We start from the raw sequence: 18,871 nt of genomic DNA on the forward strand, positions 1-18,871 counted from the left end.
ACAAAACATATTACATAGTAAAACCCCTCTTAGCAGACACCCCTCAGATGCAGTCATCCCTCTTTTACGACCAAAGAATAATTTCAGTGTGTATAATAAAAGTATGCTTTTTAAACCTTTGATTAACAGTCACCACTGTTTTATAAACCAATTCTTTTTTTTGTCCCACCGGTTTTCACAAAAGAGGTTTTACTGCACTCATAATTTATGATGAAGTAACCAAAACTGTATAAAAGCTGTAATAACTACCAATTTCTCCAGGTACAAAGCTGATGTTGTTCTCCCCAACATTGAGAACAGTGAGGTTTGACAGATGACCAATTGCACGAGGCAAGTTTTGCAGCTGATTACTTTGGACTATCAGTTTTTGTAGATCTCGAAGAAAACCTAAGAGAAATTATTACAAAAAAAATTAATAAAATTGATTGTTTGAACATTTTATTATCAAAATATTGGGGTGGAGGAAGAAAAAAAAAGTTTTTTTGCATTTGCACGTATGATTTACACCACAGTCCTTTGAAGATCAGGCACACCCCGCTTCCCATCTCAAAGAGATATCGAAGAGTTCCTGAAGGATGGGTATATCCGGAATGTTTTATAAACAACAAAACATTGTCACTTCGGACGAAGGCAAAAAAAAAAAAATTATATATATATATATAAACGATCGTCAACTTAAAATCACACAACAGAAAATTGAAATCTAAACAACAAATGCCAATGGGCAATCAAAATTATAAACAAGATTATAAGATGCTACAAAATCTAGCAATCGTCAGTTAATCAAATGATTGCCAATAATCTAAATCTAATGATTGTCAATAATGAATATAAAATTTTGAATCACAGTGAATCAGCTAATCACAGCCATCCATGTTTATATAGTGTCCAGCTTCCACATATCAGGTCCACAGTTGGTATTGCGTCTTCAATAGTTATAGGTCCGCTGCAGTCACAAGTTGCATGCTCTCCCCTGACTGCTGCACTCTCGCGAGGGCAGGTATGTGACATTGGTAACTCCTCTCAGTCTTGGCTACAAGTCGTACTCCCTCCCTTGACTGCAGCACGCCCCTGATGGCACATATGTTGGGTTGGTGCCTCCTCTCAGTTCACATGCTCCTCTGGTTTTGTCGCGCATGTGATGCAAGTTCTGTTCCAGAAACCTGACAAGACCTATCAGGCAGCGGAAGTTTGTAGGACTACGAAGGGTCCTTATCTTTCAGGCTAAGGTATGAGACTCCGGCATCTTACCAAAGTGGAACTGGGTCGTCTTTGAACACTGCGTTGCATATTGCCAAAGGGATCCACTAGCTCCACAATTATAAGCAGAGTGAGTTGAGCACTTAAACAATTCTAAATAGACTGGAAATGGGCCGTGCTCTGTGACCACTATTATCTTTTTACTACTACAGTCCATGTTCCTCATAACTGTTATAACTTGATGAGTTAATTAAAGGTGCAGTTAATGCTAACTAGATGAGTTAATTGAAGGCAGTTAGGAAAATTGAAATAGTTTTATATGGATACAATAGAAATAATAGTATGGGAAAAATGTAGCTGAGGAGAAAGAAAAATAAGAGGCTAGAGAAACGTAAAAGAATCTATGTCAGTACAAGAATGTAGGTCAGGGGGTGATATTGAGTAGTGGTGAATTTTAATGGAAAAGTCTAATCGGAATGAGAAAAGGTTGTTGAATTTATGGGAAAAAGTATATTTTGGAATGCAGTTATATGTAATTAGAGAAAATTGGAAAAATGTAATAAAATGAGGTCCTAATATAGAATAATAGGTAGGTAGAAATAATGTTCATGTCAAGCTGAAGACCGCAGCACTGGAAATATTATGTAAAATAAGATAAGGCTAATTTGCCGAATTGATTGCTCATTGATTTATTAAGGAATGTGTGTAGACTATTCCTATGAATGTACTACTGATCTGAATTAAAATGGTTGGGTCAAAGGTTATAGTTTCATGAGATTCTATCAGAGAAAATGGTAAAACTAAACTCTAATCAATGAAGTGAAAGCTCTATGGCGGAGAGTGGGACAAAGAGTAAAGAAAAGAATAAGATGATCCAATGAAAAGTTTTGAACTAGCACAAAAGGCAGAGTTAAAATTATGATGAAAATATGAAATGATTTTAGAGTAGGAAAAGTAGATGAGAGGGTAAGAATTTAGAGAGAAATTAGGTCTTGAGTTTCACATGAGTCGAGTAAACAGAGGCAGTATGAAGAAACAGGAGAAGCTACCCTGGAATGGAGTAAGTCGTACTCAACACATTTCATGCTCTTGATTTTGAATGTCCCTCATATCACGTATTAACTTAAATATGGTACAAATACAATAATGTAATCAGTAACTTTACATTTCTATGAATAAAATGCTTTGTTAAATCTAAATGATTGATCTATTACTTTCAAGTTTCAGCCTTTTATTCTAATGTTTAATGGCCAGAGTTATTAATATAACTTTAGTCTTGTTGGGTTGCTCTTCAAACCAAAGGAGACTCCAACTCGCTAATTTAAATTCACAAAGAGTAATGCACGTTAGATCACTGTAAAGGAATTTTTGAGTGAAGTAACAGGGTCACAATGTTTGATAAAATATTAATAAATGGTAAGAGGACAAGATAGCATAACCATCCTCATCATTCAATCAAAAACAGACTTTTCAGTAGCTGGTCATTACATGGAAAGAAAAACATATAGTAGTTATATTAGAACATATGGGTCTTATCGTACTAGTTGTAATTAAATAGTCAATAATGCAGAGCTGGACAAATCCCAGGTGACCATAGCAACTAAAAAATTGGTATTAGTGCCTAAAATTTTCTTCGTGCAGTTACTAAATTGCAGGCTGAGAGCAGCACAAAATGTTTGGCATTTATAGCAACATATTTGCTAACATGAAAGATAGTCACTATGCCCTGAAAAAGTCAAAAGAAGCATTAGCTTAGACCTTTTTTTCCAGGTAAAAATTTTTTAGAGCTTTTTTTTTTTTTTTGCAATTTGTGACCCTGCTAGAATTCATGGTTGCTACAACACGTATCGACTGTATCACACAATAATTACAACAGAATTTAAGAAATCACAAATGCTGAAAGAAATAAATCGCTACGTACCTATGTCATTTGGAAGGCATTCTAATTTGTTCTCTTCCAGATCAAGGACTCTCAGTTTCCTCAAATTTCCTATTGTAGGCGGAAGTCTCCTGAGCAAATTGTTGCTTAATATCAATACTTCGAGCGACTGAAGATATTGGATATCATCAGGAAGCTTAGTAAGTTGATTAGTTCCTAGATTCAATTCAACCATATTTGTCCATGTTCCGACATCTGAAAGAAGAAAGAGGAAAAATAAAAGAGCCATTTACAACATAGCAACAGAGTCATACTTTTTCACACAAAAATGCATAAATGTGTGATATAACTTCATTGCAGCACTTATAAAGGTTGTCCCAAATTATTTGCACATCAGATATGTCTGTGCCCATTGACTTTAGAAACATACTTTCAATTACAAAAGTTTTCAAACTTGTGCAGTTACTCAAAATGTCTTGAATTTTCCAAAGATGTAGACTCTGTAGACTGAAACTTCCACTTAGTGAAATCTAAATGTGTGTGTGTGTGGGGCTCTTAAAAGTCATTTACGAAAAACACCCTATATTTTTAAATGCAATATTAATGAAGATATCTGACTTTTAAATTTCCAGAATTTATAGCTAAAGATTAAGAGTGTGGTTCACAAATTGTGAAATGTAAATTAAATTAAAAATTGTAAAAATTCTGTAATTTTCAAAATTGTCAAAAAATGTAATTATGATTAATTGTGAATAAAAAAATAAAATGGTTGAGTTCATTCTATTTGTGTATAGTCCCTAAAAAATGGAAACTTTCAAGATAATGAAAGCTTGCGCCAACGCAATGGTAAGTTGCCAAAACATAGGATTTTATATACAGTAGAACATTAATTTTCCAAACTCAGTCAATCGAACACCTTTCTAATATAACTCATTTTCAGTTTTTTATAGTCAATGATGCAAAACACAGTTGGTATTTCTTGAAACTTCAATCCTCATCTCCCAATTCGATAGCCTTGTTCTATGGAAACAATAATCCACTTCCAAACAATTGTACATACCATACCTGTGAGCTATAGATGCAAACAATGGCGGATCTGGATACAGTGTATATAGTTATAAACGATTGACAAGCAAACAAACGCGTGAATAGTAGCTGATCTTTTTTCTCCTCTATGAATTCATCTTAATCCTGTGGGTGTGCTTTAATGAAAGGAAGACAAGGGTCTTCTTGATAACAAAACAGTTCTTATCTCGACTGGCAGTCGAGTGGTTAGGGAACTAGCTTCTCACTGTGCAGGTCTGGGTTCGAATCACGGTTCGGGCATGGTTGTCTACTAACCTAACACTAACAAATTCCCTGGACGGATCATGCTGATCCCTTGGGAATACGTGAGGATCACGTTATTATTATTATCATGGTTTTATTGGGGGAGGTGGGGGGGGGGGTATCTTTCCTAGCTTGCTTAAAGCAGATATTTTTCAATCTTTCTTTAGCTTTGGTAATGTCAACACTTTTCGTCTTTTTCAAGTGAACTTCAAGAAAACTTTTCATAACTGAAAGCATGTTTCCAAAGTCAACGGTTGTAGAGATATCCACTGTGCAAACAGTTTGGAACAGTCTGTATTGATTGATCATGGTTAGATGAATAATAATATACCTAGAGGTAATGAAGTGAGCTGATTTTCTTTCATGTTCAATTTGGTCAGGTTTTTGGCACGGGAAAAAATACCGAATGGTATTTTGCTGATCTGATTGTGCTCCAAATTCACAGACTGCAAATATAAAACGTTATTTTAGACTTAACACATTCATATAAATGCTTGATATTCTAATAACAACTTCAAGCAAAAAGGGATTTGTCATCTACCTCTATATATGTATACTAGCTATAATACCTGATACCTAATACCTGGCACTGTGAGTTTGACTGTTAATGGATAAATAATTATGCAAATGTCAAAAAGGTAGGCCTAAGATGAAAGAGTCAAAATTCAGTTTTTAGTTTCTTGAAAAAGTCCTTGATAGATGACTGCTTCTCTCTTTTAGCCCTCTTCCATGATGCAATGCCCATCTACTTATGCTCTAACCCAAGTGAAAACAAGTTACGACGTTTGGGTAGCACAGTGCAAGAAATTTTAATAGCCAATTTTTACATAGCTACATCCCAAAACCAGATTTTGTGAAGCTTTTGAATCACATTGAATTATTATGAATGAATTTTTAACTAGGCCGGATGGTATGGAGATTGGATAATTGAGTCTACTATATATACCTCACTACAACAATACTCAATGTAACGATAAATCCCTCAACAGTATATTTTTTCAAAGCTTGTTTGGAAATGACTATTCTAATGTTAAACTACCACCTTTTGAGATATAACCCCCCCCCCTAATGATATAACCCCATCTAATGATAACCCCTCTACAGCGACATTGTTTTTTGGTTATCTGTTATATTGGTCACAGAGAATTGTTATATTGAGGTTTCACTGTACACCAAATGGAACCAGACATGAATGATTAGATACAAGTCTGTCAGAGCTGGGCAAATGTCTGAAATGGTCAAAAACTGTTGGGCAACAATGATTCGTAGGCCTCAACAATGACCTTTGGAATGTTTACTTTGGTTACTGGGGTTCCCAAACATTGTGTTCCAAACATGGTTATCCGTTCACAATGTTTTTGTGCTTTTTCAATGCTCCCAGTATACGAGAAGTCCCTGCAAAACACCAAATATTACTGCTAGTTCAATATAATACAGTATATACACTGTTATATTACACCTTGAATATACGAATATACTGTGGTAATAGGACACAATCACCATCATGCAACAAATTACTTTAAAAATTCATTTTTGTGACCCTTTTGTTATACTTGTTTAGGCAAAGTAGCATGGTTAAATCCCATTCCTCTAAGCCTGCACTATAATTTTGATGGTTGTGCTTTTTTTTAATCCCATGAAAGAAGATGGTCAAGTTTTATTAGGTAATGATAAATCGATACTCACATATACATTACAGAACTGTGATGGTCCACCAACTGGATATGACGTAAAACTATTTCTGGACAGCGTGAGACTTGTCAAATTCGAAAGACTCGATAACAGACCCTCCTATACAAGAAATTATTGAGCAGAAATAAACTAACAATGCTAGACATAGACAAGTACAGATGACAGTGCACAACTTCCCTGCCCTAAAAAAAATCAGCCAAACAAATTTCAATAAAAAAACAAGTTTAAGTTCTTTGATTTAAAATATTAAAAAAAAAATTCAAATCATGAGGCTTTTATTAGTTTGGATAACCTTGAAAGGTATTTTGCATATTTGACAGTATTAGCTGAAATTATAAAACATTTTCTGTCATCAGATCACAGATGATCTTAACTTTGCAATGATACCCATAATTTCCAAGAAAAAAAAAAAGAGTTTCAAACTTTATTTTACTTACAGGCAGCTGAGAGATATTGTTGTTCTCTACATTGAACTCCATCATATTCACACACTTGCTTAAAGATTTAGGAATCCGTACCAACTGATTGTACCTGGAGAGCATGGGAAATTTTTAGTTTTACTTTATTCATAATTAAAGTCTAGAAAAGCTGTGTGCAATATCAAAATTATATCTTGACACAATAACAGAAAGAATGTGCAAAGTGCAATAAAAAATGTTCAAGTTGATGGAGTGGGGGGGGGGGGCATCTATAAATAAGTAGCTTATTTCATCTCACACATTATAAAATTTACTGAAAACATAAAATATAAATTTGTTAACAGTTTTCCTTACAAGATATCATGAGATCGAAAATTGGAGCAAAGAAATAGAAAGAATTTCAAGAGACAAAGAGATGTTTTTTCTACGCCTACAAGTGTGCCTCGGAATAATATCTGCAAAGTCACTTTTCTAGATGTGTTGCAGATTGAGGAAAAACATCTCTCTTTGTACTCGCCTACATATGTGCACCAAACCATGCCTCTCTAGCTTCATTGGTTTATGCACAAAAAATTGTCAAATACTTTGTGAATAAACCTTGAATAATTAAAATTTCAAATAAAAGAAATTTTCAGATAGAAAAAAAAAAGTTTTATAAAATTTTTTCTCTTTCATAAAAGCCTTAGAGCAAGAAATTTACATTAAAAAATGGTAATGAATATAAACGCAACTTCTAAAAATTACAGTTTATCATTTTCTTTTCAGAACAATATTTTGGTGACACTGATGAACTAGTACACTACTTGGATGAATAGTTAAGAAATAAACAAACAAAAAATAGAAACAAACCTCAAACCCAGCCTTGTAAGATTGACCAAGTTTCCAATAGTCTCAGGCACATCAGAAAGTTCATTATGATGAACATCTAACGTTGAAAGCTGTATGCAGTTGCCAATTTCTACGGGAAAATTATAAAAGCAAGAAGTTATGAGGAAAAATTTATTTTTCAAGTTTTTGAGTACAATAAGCAAATTATAGAATTTGAAATCATTATTTCCATAGAGATATGGTTTTTGTGCATTGCTCTTAAGTTGGGATTACACAATAAAAGTTAGATAGATTTAGAGTTTTGTAAAAGATCTTTTACAAAGCTTAAAAAACAACCAATAAGCTTAATGGTTATATTCACTCAAATGTAAAAAATATGCTTATTGGTCACATTTTTCAAGTTTTATAAAAGGACGTTTCTAAAATTTTTATAGCGTAATCCTGGCCTAATGTTCACACCAAATTCTATATTTTCCAAGTTAATACCCATGAGTACTGAATCCATTTTCAGTAAGACATAATTTTCATGGGCTTGTGCTATGAATGCACTCCTATAGTCAGTGGAAATTTAACAAGTGGACCCATGGGCCTGGAATAGGAGTCCCAAATCAAACAAGGGGCACCTAAACAATTGCATATATTTTTTAATTTGGTCTTTCATTGAAGCACTGAAAAATGTTAGGGTTCAGCACTTGAACTCATTCAGATGGGTCTTGCCCACAGTGGGACAAAATGAACTGCTGGTTTAGTTGTGGCAATACGATGCTCAAGGGAGAGGCTTTGGTATAAGTGATACTAACATTGTGAAATATCACCAGCTCATCAAGCCAAAATGGGTTTAACATGCTTGCTCATGTTACAAGACATTGCTTATTATTTATAACCAAGAGTTATTAACTAGTTTTTAATGAATTAACTTGATGCAACTTCTTACCCCATCCTTACTCCGACTTTTTATTCATAACTCAAAATTTTACTGTGATCAAGAAATTATTTTCAAATACAAAGAAAGCCTTACCTGGAGGCAAATGTCTGAGATGGTTGTTTGATGCTTCAAACGTGACCAACTGCGTCAGTTTACCTATACCAGCTGGAAGCTCTTGGATTTTGTTTTCCCTTAAACTGAGCATCGTGAGATTCTATGACGATAAGAAAAACAAAATTACTACCACTAAGATCATATTTCTCTATTAAAGTTTTTTCCTTCAATGATTTTCAGTTTCATTTGTACATATTATATAAGAATCAAATAAAATTATGATCACTTTATTAACACACACTGAATTTTCTAAAAAGACAATTAATGCTATTTTGTAATACTATAACCCCCCCTCCCCCAAAAAATGCATTTTTCTACATAAATTCAAAAACAAAATCTATATATAGAATTCTTCAACAACCGCATGAATCTCATAAAAAATAAGAGCAACTTACGGTTAGATTAGAGATTTCTTCTCCTACAACCCTTACTCTGTTGAATCTTAAATATAATGTGACTAATGATGTCAACTTGTAGACAACTTCAGGAATCTATGAGAAAAATTAGAATTACAGTTGAAAAAATAATTCATTATAAGCCTCATTCATTAATACAAGGTATTTTAAGGTTAATACAGCACAATGGAACTGCACATTGCAAATATCACTTTGCATATAGATTGAGAACTTGAAATTTGTTGTTGATAAATAAATTTTAAGTTGAAAGTCATTGGAAAAAAATTCATATTATACAATTGATTTATCCTGGATCTGTAATACGTATAAAAATTGCAACACTTAATTATCAACGTTCACGTAGGAGATACTAGTTATTCAATTATTAAAATTTCATCATCAGTTATTTTTTCGTTTCCCTTTTTTAGTTTCCCTAATTTTAATAACTTACAATTACAATAATTGATCTTAGCTACTGCATTATTCCATATGGTCAAGAATCAGTATCACTGCAGAATTTCTTGGCCATGCTTAGCCTTATTTATGAAAACCAGTTCATATAATAATCTGTTATGAAACAGTTTCTGCAAATTTTGCATATCATTCTTATGATACCAAAGAAATATACTTTCATCAACTTATTACAAAATTGTACTTCCCAATATTTTTCATGTGCTCAGTGACAATAAAAAGATTCAGATTTTAAATTTTGCACCTTGATCCATAGATTGTTTACTACTTGATACCGATTATGTTACTCATTCTTGATGCACCCCCAGCTGAACGATGTTAAAATGGGAATTAAATTATCAAAAAATAACAGAAAAAACCCCCCAGAATTTTCAAACTTTTACCTGTCTTTAAAGATTTATTGTTTAACAACTTGGTTGAGAAAAGACAGTCTGACTACTTCTAGAAATTTTTCGAACTAAATTTGCTCATACAAAAAAAATCATGATTCCCCCCCCCCCCCACAACTTCGAATTACCCAAAATGTTAAAAAAAAATTCAAATTAAACCAGTAATTTTAACATTAAATTCTATATAAACTGAAGGGGAGTTCACAAATGTTCGAATTATACAAAATTTGAATTAAACAAGTTCTATTGTACAATTTTCTCATACAGTACTAGACAAGACTGTCTCAGGTTAAAATTGAAATAATTAGTGAAGAATTGCAGATTAATAATGTGGTCATAGTGACGGACGTCCATTGCAAGGATCCCAAATCAACCATGACCTCTGCTCTGTCCCCATAGGGGATATAAGCTGGTCACTCAGAGGGTTTGGGCCATGGTGGAAGAGCGATTCGCTCCTTAGTCCAGAGCACTAAGCACTGAAAGAGCACCAGCGGACAAGACACAAAGTTGAGGTTACATGGGCAGGTGCATATGCACGTTGCCAGCAGGCCTCGCATGGACCCCATGAATAACTAGACACATATACATAAGATATATATAACATATATATACAAACATATACATATATATATAATACAAGACAACATTCTTTATTGACAGCAACGGGAATCAAGGAACTTCATTGTCTGTCAGAAGCTGTGCACAAAGACACTGTGAGATAACTTTAAAATATCTCATCTCATGCCAGAGGATCATAGTCTAAGTCTGATGAAGGGATGCATCTTTTATCATGGCGCTAATAACACAAACAATGTAACAAATTCCAAAAAAAAAAGACATTTTTTCAATTATAAAAGACTTAAATTATGAAACTATAATACAGTGAGATACTATAATACAGTAATGTACCATTTAAAAAAAATTATTCTGAATTGACATCATAAAACAAATTTATATTTTGATCTCTCACTATCCCACCTCAACGTTTCTCGGACTCATACTTGGTGAAAAAAAAATTATAATCATGCTAATTAAAATATCCTGACCAACGCTGCTGCATTGAAACAATTTCAAATTAACATCTCACCTAGACCTGATGGAAGGATTTTGTAAATTCCCCATAGCAGAGATTGACAAATCTCAGGCACCAGGTCACCATGGCAACTAAAAAAATAAGTACTGGCACCTAAAACTTTGTATGTGTAATTACTGGCTTGAGCAAAAGAAATACGCTTGGCATCTAGATTTTTTTTCCTTTATTTGTCAAGTCCTGCCCTACAGGTTACAAAGTGCATGTTTATTTTTCTTTATTTATCTTTTTTTTTGTGTAGTCGACATTGTATTGTTTTGTATTATGTCGTTTAGTGTGTTCTTGTGTTTTTGTCCTATTATGTGTGTCTTTGAAATAAAATGAAAAAAAAAAACAACTCACTTCACTTAGTTTGTTATGCCTCAGGTCCAAGACTTTCAACTGCTTCAAACTGGATAATGTATCCGGCAAGCTACTCAGAGAGTTCTCGCTCAAAGCTAAAGTGCATAGGTTGACCAGACAGCCGACTTCAAGCGGTAAGGTTGTCAGTTTGTTGCCATACAAATACAACTCTGTCAGATGTGTCAAGTCTTTGACTGATGCTGGTAGAACAGTAATCTAAAAAAAAAGTTGAATGCTTACAATTTCAATTATACAGGATAGTAAGGTATACAAGGTCCCTTACATCATTCACTGGCATCCCTGTGAATTAAATAATTCATTTCCAAAGCTGATTCTGCGTACACACTCAATTTCCAAAAAGCAAAATGGTGATGACTGCATAGAGGCTGGATCCCTAAAGCAGAATGCTTAGCACTGTTCTGCAACGAGCCCTCGGCTGACTGGAAATGTTCTGCGGTAAAAATCCCCATACATGTAATAGTTTTTTTTACACTTTTTCTTAAAATTCTTCCGAATTGTTTTGCAGTAGCGCTAATTGTTCTGCGACGAACGTCACAGATTTTGACACATTCTGCTTTGGGGGGGGGGGGGGGCTGGGCTGGGCTGGATGACAAAACTTCAAGGTAAAGTTTTTACAGATCTGGTTTCCTCCTGCCCCAATGATCTTGGAAATTTTTTTTACAATTTTAAAGGGTGTTCCAATCTGAATGCTTTACGATTTCCCCCAAAAAATGAGTATTCGCAATCTTGTAGGAAAGAAACAGATTTACGGCAAATAGAAGCTGTCTTTGAATGACAGTAGATAGCCGTGAAAGTACTGTAATTTCCGGCATGTAACCCTCTTGGTGGACTCGCATTGTGAGGACCTGGGTTCGAACCTCACCCTCACCACAGTAGTGGTATGCAGAAGTTGGTTTCCTGTGGTTCCCAACTTTAAGGAGTGAATGCGATGTTGACCTCCTCTGTTAAAAAGTCTCAACACAGAGAGCAACAGGCCTACAATGAAGTGTAATGATTGAATAATTATTCAATCATTACACTTCACTCATAGTTACAAAAATTGATGTCAGATATCAGCACACCACACAAATTTTCATTACACAGAAACAAACTTTATGGTTAAATTTACAACATGCACATTCCAACACTTACCAATTCGTTAGAAGTTCTGGTACAACATTTTGTGCATAAAAGCAAAATATTACTTTAACATTAAATTACACAAACATTATTTTATAGCATTTTTCCCCATTTGATGTACATAACATATTAGCTAAAAATAACTACAAATTATACTCACGTTTGATTTGCTCAAATCCAATCTTGTGGAACCTTCTTCTTTGCATCTCGAAAATTCTTTAGATACATCCTTGATGAAAAAAATAACAAATCACTAAAAATTTCGTTGTTTCCAAATAATATTTTCACATTGAAAGAAATATATTTGAATTTAACAAAACACAACATTTTTTAAATGTCCTTGATTGGGAACAAACTAACAGCATTTGCTCCTGACTAAAATTGACAGATGATCAGAAATTGACACAGGATTTTACGGAACATAAGAATCCTTGAACTTCCTTATACAAAAAAGCTGTGATTTATACTTATAACTTTTATACTTATTTATTTGTTCAATATTTCTTGGCCAAGGCCTATACAAGAGAATGCAGTGGTTAAATATGACAAAAATGAAGATTGATGTTACAAGAAAATTTGGAAATCATAGTACAATCTACGATACTTGGTGGGAGATTGTTCCAGTCTGTAATGATTTTTGAGAAGAAACTAAATTTGACAAAACGTCAAAGGAAACAAAACTTAAACACTGCCACCACTACCTTAATATCTGCTTATAAACACCTTGCGATCTGATTACATGTGAAATCTACCATTCGACACAACAAGGATTACAGAAAGAGTCCATTTGGATAACTATGTAAGATCACACTGAATCCATGACAAAAATAAATGCTATTATGCAGGGCTGCACAAATCGGGGGGAAAAAAAAATCAACGTACCAGTTAAAATGTTTAGGCACCAAAAAAAAAATTTATAGCCAAAGAAAAAGGTCTAGAATAATGCTTCCTTTGACTTTTTCAGGGCATAGTGACCCTCTACCATGTTGGCAGATAAGTTCCTATAAATTCCAAATAGATTGTGCTACTCTCAGCCTGCAATTTAGTAACTACACAAATAAAATTTTAGGTGCCAATACCAGTTTCTCAGTTGCCATGGCAACTTGGGTTTGTCCAGCCCTAGTATTATGGTTGTAATTTTTTATGATTTTAAATGTGGTACAAGAATTAGTTAAATCTCATTCAAAGGTTGTTAACATCATTTACCAAATCTGCTTGGATGGATCCCTTCTTCTTTGATGTCCGTTTAGCTTTGTTTGTTCCAGGATGAGTAACTGTGACCTGCTTTGGACGAGCTGCATCTCCACTCCCTAATGACCCTGAACTGAGCTTTTTTTCCTAAATTTTAAGAAAATCAATGCAATTAAAAGTTGCAGCATTACATATAATGAATGATACCAAAATACAGTATGTATGTTAGAGAAACTAATTTCACTTTCTCAAAAAGCCAAATGATGCAAATTTGAACATAGATTAAGCTAAAGCAGTGGCTTTCAACTTTATGACTCATGGATCCCTTTTCAGTTAAATAATTTATATGCCGGAGCCCTCTGTAAGCCTCTTATTTATTTATCAAACCTACTAATTTATTTTATTTTCCTCGAGCACTCACCAATCCTCTGGGAAGTTCAAAGGGAGCCCCAAGAGCTTCCCAAAGCACAGGTTTAGAACCGCTGCGTTACAGTTAACAATTTAAAAATTTTCATATCATAGTATCTAGCTAGGCCTAGTTATAAATTTATTTGCAGATTTCGCACCTTTCAATAAAACAGCTGCGAAAATTTCAACTAATGGTGAAAACTAGGTAAAGTCTTTATTTATATCGCACTTTCAGTATAGGCCTATCACTTTTAATGTTAACAAGGTGCACATGGTTTAGTTACTAATATACAGTGCATACCGCTTAACGTAAATATGTTGGGATTTTGATAACAATAACCAATTGATAACTAAATCTGAAAAAAAATCCTGATTGTAATAATGATCATATGTCCCGTTTGGTTGAACAGGATGTATGGAAATGGGACCACTCGTTTTTTTCTTGCCAACATAATGGGTTTCAAAATGCTAAATCCTGCATTTTTCGCTAAACATTCTAAAACTGAATTTTTTCTCACCTTCGAGCTGAAATCCTTTTCTTTGTTTTATTCAGAAATTGTGAGGAGTTAGAATGGAACTTTCTAATGCGTGTTACGAATTACAATACTTTTTATAATGCATGGGTACAGAAACACTTCACTTTGGAAGTGCCTATTGCAGACCAGTAGTTGTGGAAGAGACAGATTTTACAAAGTCCAATGAACTATACATGACTTGGTCGCATTATCCAATTGTGGAAAAAAACATCTGTCTTCACAATAAGAGTAGAGCACAGACAAGCTTATCATGATCCACATTATAAGACCCTGACTATTTACTGGTGAGAGATCTGGGACCACTTAGCACTTGCCATTACAACCACTGATCGAGTCAGCGTTTTGATAAATACCTAGAGGTAAGCTATTCAACACCCTATAGAATATATGGAAATCATCACGCGGGAAAAACAGACCATCAAATGTGAACTTATGAAATTTATCTACAAGATTATCAATTATAACTTGCTTTTAATTTACTAAATTTTGATGTGATTACGATTGTCACCATATACAAGTTTGATTTATATATAAATCCTACATGCATCCATCCCTTGGAAAAGCCTTGAAATATGCAAAAGATTCAAGGCGGAATGTGTTTCTGGTCTCATCAGTAACATGCTGCTAACAGCTTACAACTGACATCAGGGCTAACAGATGGCAACATATGTGAAAAAAAAGATGAATTTTTTTTCTTTTTAAAATAATTTTTATGGTAAACTGACTGCCGTTTCATTCCCGTCACCACTGGATGTGCATTTATTCTATAAATCCAGATGTTCCTGCCACTATAGAGGACAGTTTTTCCCAAAGTGGGTGATGGAATAGTACAGGGGGGGGGGGTGATAAAAGCTACAGATTTAGCATAGGATCTTATGGGTTCACTTGAGTTGCGGGGCGATGAGAGAAAAAATTTCTGATGAAGGGGGCGATGGAACAAAAAAGTTTTGGAAACTATGATATGGGATATTGATGTTTAAGGAAAGGAAAATTTATCTCTGCCCTAACGGGAAATTGAATCCCAATCTCTCGTGTGCATAGGTGAAGATGAAATTGAAAGTCTGGGGGGGGGGGGCGTACCATAATGATGATGAAGTCAATTTATATATATGCAAGTACATTAGATTAGTCTGCTTTTTACCTTTGGCCATGAACCCCCATATCTCCGCCAATGCTCGTATGCTGGACGAGTGGCTTGGACTTCATACAGCCACTTTTCCGTGTATATTGTGCTAACAAGAGAGAGACCGTCTTTCTCCATAGATTATGTATATATGTTGTTTAAATTATTGAGTCACTACACAAATACTCCCCACTTGCAATGCAAAAAAGTAGGTCTTGTGTGTCTCTATCTACAGAAGTTTATATCATTTGAATGTTTTTAATGACCAACTGCTCCTTCTTCATTAAACATATGAGGTTTAGTAATAGTAGCTAAAGAATCCTTGACTGTAACTGAATTTTTCGACCCATCATGGAAGAAGGTTTTAACTGGCTGTTGCAAAGATGAATTTTTGGAAAGAGAAAATTCATCTTCACAACACCCAGTTGTTAAAAACCTTGTATGGATAATAGAGTGACATCATCCTTTCATAAATTGCCATCTGGTGGCAACACAGTAGTTGTGAGCTTGGCCCGAGTCAGGTTCCTTTCAGTGTACACGAGCTCCAAAGAAAGATTGAGAGATTCATTGCCTTTATAGTCTAGGGCAATCACATGGAAAGTAAAAGAATGTGGGTTCAATTCCCCGAAAAAACAGTTGAATTTTCTCTTTCTAAAACTATCTTTGCAACAGCCAGTTGTTAAAAACTTTGTATGAATATCAGAGAGTGACGTCATCTTTCCATCATGGAAGACCCTGCAAATCAAGTTTGGATCATAATGCACAGCTCAAAAACACTTGGTTGTAGGTACGACCCATCTCCGAAGCCCTACGAATCAAGTCAGGGTCATGACCCATAGCTCTAGAATTGAGGCCTGCAAGTGATTTTGTACAACCCATATTGGAAGGCTTTCTACTAAACCCCACATGAACCTCGTTGCCATTCCTTGGCGGAACTTCTAACGAATTGGTAGGCCTACATATTGGAATGTGGGCGTGTGCAACTTGAACCTGACATGAAGGTTGTTTCTGTGTGATGCACATTATGTGTAGTGCCACCATCTACCATCAGTTCTTCCAACTATGAGTGAGGTGTAATAATTGAATAACTATTGTTGTAGGCCTGTTGCTCTCTGTGGCGAGACTTTTTAATGGGGGAGAGAAGCCTCTTTCAAATTGAACGCACCTCCAGTATATCGTCATGGGAAATTTACAGCTGACTGAGTTGTGCTGGAAGTGTAAGTATGTGTACCCGACAGTCTGAGTGTGTATAAGTGCAGAGTGTGCATTTTTAATTGTGCCATCTGTATTAAAAATTCTGGGTGAAGAGTGATGTTTGAATATTTGTATCATTGTAGGCCTGTTGCTCTCTGTGGCGAGACTTTGAGAAAAGCCCTCCGCGACCCATAATGTTAAGAACCCGCCTAATATACATAAAACAAAAATGACAACAAAACAAAACTCAACAAGATCACGATTTTCGTGGCTCACTTTTCCAGGGTCCTTGGCTCCGCCGGACTGCTCGGGAGTTTCGGTGTTGGCCGCCGTCGACGACGTGTCCTGCTGCGATATGCTGAGTCTTCCCAACATGTTGGCCGCCGCCGCTGTGCAAGGGGTCGCGCTGGAGCTCGGGTTCGAGCCGCTGGTGTTTTCGGGTGAACTAGGACTAACGTTAGGGCTACAGCCACAGGATGACGACCCGCAAGCTGTCTCGCCTTTGTAATCGGCCAGTCTTTCGGCAGCAACTGATGAACTATTTGCGCTATCTACTCCTCGCGTCTTGGACGACTTTCTCATGGCTTCGATTCACAATGAGATACGATGTTGTTGCTCGCCGTTATCATTTTCACACGCTCAACGACCATCACAAACAAACCGCCGCACAACTACGGACTTTTAAAAGCCCCTGAGCCCGATCGCGGCGAGACGGATAGACATTGGTGTGCTGCAGGCGTCTCCTCAACAGAAACGTCCAATCGCATCTCATCTTATATCTGAATTGATCACATCGGCAATAAGAACTGTATTGTGATTGGTTGTTTATGTGAATAAACAGCCCTAACCCTTGATGAACGGATGCTTTGTTATAACGGTCAGGACTTTGAAATGACCAAATTTTAAAAACAACAAATTTCTATTTCATATGACAGTGAGAATATACGTATATCTTTACTATGAAAACAAAGTTATTTCATAAAAAAATAAAATAAAGTAAAAAATAACAGCTTTAATAATTTAAAAGAAAAAAAATAACCCTTTTTCAACAGTTGGGTTAGATTTTGAGAAGATTTAAAGTCAGCAAATTTTGTAGCTATTTTTGACCCCCCCCCTCTTGTCAGCAGAAGTCAGCAAAACTCTGACTCCCACCCCCTCCGGGTCAACAAAATTCCGTCATCAATTATGTCCCCAATTTCCTAACACATGTGGGTGGGATCAGACACGTACGCGGGGGAATCGGGGTTTCCGTGCCCTCACCCCAAAAATTTATTAAACGATCAAAAATTTATTTTTTTAATGAAAAAATTTAAAAAAAGAAATTAACATTTCTGAAGAACATCCCCTTATTGTTATTATAATCAATTTCTGTTAATTTCAATGGAATTCATAATTTCTTTTTAAGAAATTCAATTGCGACCCACCCTCTAAAGGCGCGTGTACACTAGCGCGCAGATCATGCGATGAAAGCAATTGGTTGTTCAGCAATTTGTACAGTGTTGCGAACGATTCTTGAGCTTGTGGCGTCGCCGCCGACGTGTGGGAAAAGAAAGCCACTTCCTCAGAGCGAGGATTGATGTACGCGCTCAAAGCGCCATCAGGTGATTATTCTAGTTATTGCGCAGTTCGTTTCTCGTCATGTATATAGGATGTTGTGTGAAATAAAGTCCGTCCCTTGTGTAAGATATGTCTCTGTAACTACACGCAACCGATGTCTCTCATAATTCCCGATAAGCTGTTTTCACTGGACCCACCTGGAATCGGATTTTTCAACGAACACAGAGGAAGTTTGTGTACCCACGAGCGGATTAGAACCGCTGCAGGGGGGTCGTGCGTTGCAAGATCGGCGCGCTAGTGTATACGCGCCTTAAGAAATATACGCTAAACCCATGTCCCGCGGACCAAATGTGGCCCTCAGGGGTATCTGATGTAGCCCGCCACCTCAAACAAAATTTTGAAAAAATGAACTAAGCGGCACATTTACAGATCGCTTGAGTAGCCCGTGGCATAATTAAAGAGAATTTAAGTGGCCCGTGGCATTTCAGATCACTCAAGTAGGCCCATAGCACATTCACGAATCACTTTAATGACCCACGGCACAGTTTCAGAACATTTAAGTGGTCCGCGGCACATTTAGTGATCCCTTGAATGGCATGTCGTACAGTTTTAGAGCACTTAAGCGGGTTCCAGTGTGGTTCTGCATCGC

The 18,871-nt window shown here is 35.7% G+C and overlaps 1 protein-coding gene across 1 annotated transcript in view; it reads right to left on the reverse strand.

The window, feature by feature from the left end:
- The window catches only part of LOC149070117 (leucine-rich repeat protein soc-2 homolog), a 33,235-nt gene extending 15,876 nt beyond the window's left edge, over nucleotides 1-17,359 (reverse strand). The window contains exons 1-12 of the mRNA XM_089250143.1: nucleotides 16,942-17,359; nucleotides 13,420-13,551; nucleotides 12,374-12,442; nucleotides 11,074-11,289; nucleotides 8,782-8,877; nucleotides 8,366-8,486; nucleotides 7,369-7,477; nucleotides 6,538-6,631; nucleotides 6,095-6,199; nucleotides 4,740-4,854; nucleotides 3,122-3,334; nucleotides 250-387 (exon numbers count right to left, since the gene is read on the reverse strand). Coding sequence (XP_089106269.1) covers nucleotides 250-387; nucleotides 3,122-3,334; nucleotides 4,740-4,854; nucleotides 6,095-6,199; nucleotides 6,538-6,631; nucleotides 7,369-7,477; nucleotides 8,366-8,486; nucleotides 8,782-8,877; nucleotides 11,074-11,289; nucleotides 12,374-12,442; nucleotides 13,420-13,551; nucleotides 16,942-17,247 — 1,714 coding nt within the window. The 5' untranslated portion in view covers nucleotides 17,248-17,359. The remainder of the gene's footprint in view (nucleotides 1-249; nucleotides 388-3,121; nucleotides 3,335-4,739; nucleotides 4,855-6,094; nucleotides 6,200-6,537; nucleotides 6,632-7,368; nucleotides 7,478-8,365; nucleotides 8,487-8,781; nucleotides 8,878-11,073; nucleotides 11,290-12,373; nucleotides 12,443-13,419; nucleotides 13,552-16,941) is intronic.
- Between the last annotated feature and the right edge of the window lie 1,512 nt (nucleotides 17,360-18,871).

The sequence above is a fragment of the Pholcus phalangioides genome, unplaced genomic scaffold (genome assembly GCF_987345545.1).
Source record: "Pholcus phalangioides strain wild (caught in Gottingen) unplaced genomic scaffold, Ppha-v1.0 ptg000022l_1, whole genome shotgun sequence".
NCBI classification, from domain to species: domain Eukaryota; kingdom Metazoa; phylum Arthropoda; class Arachnida; order Araneae; family Pholcidae; genus Pholcus; species Pholcus phalangioides.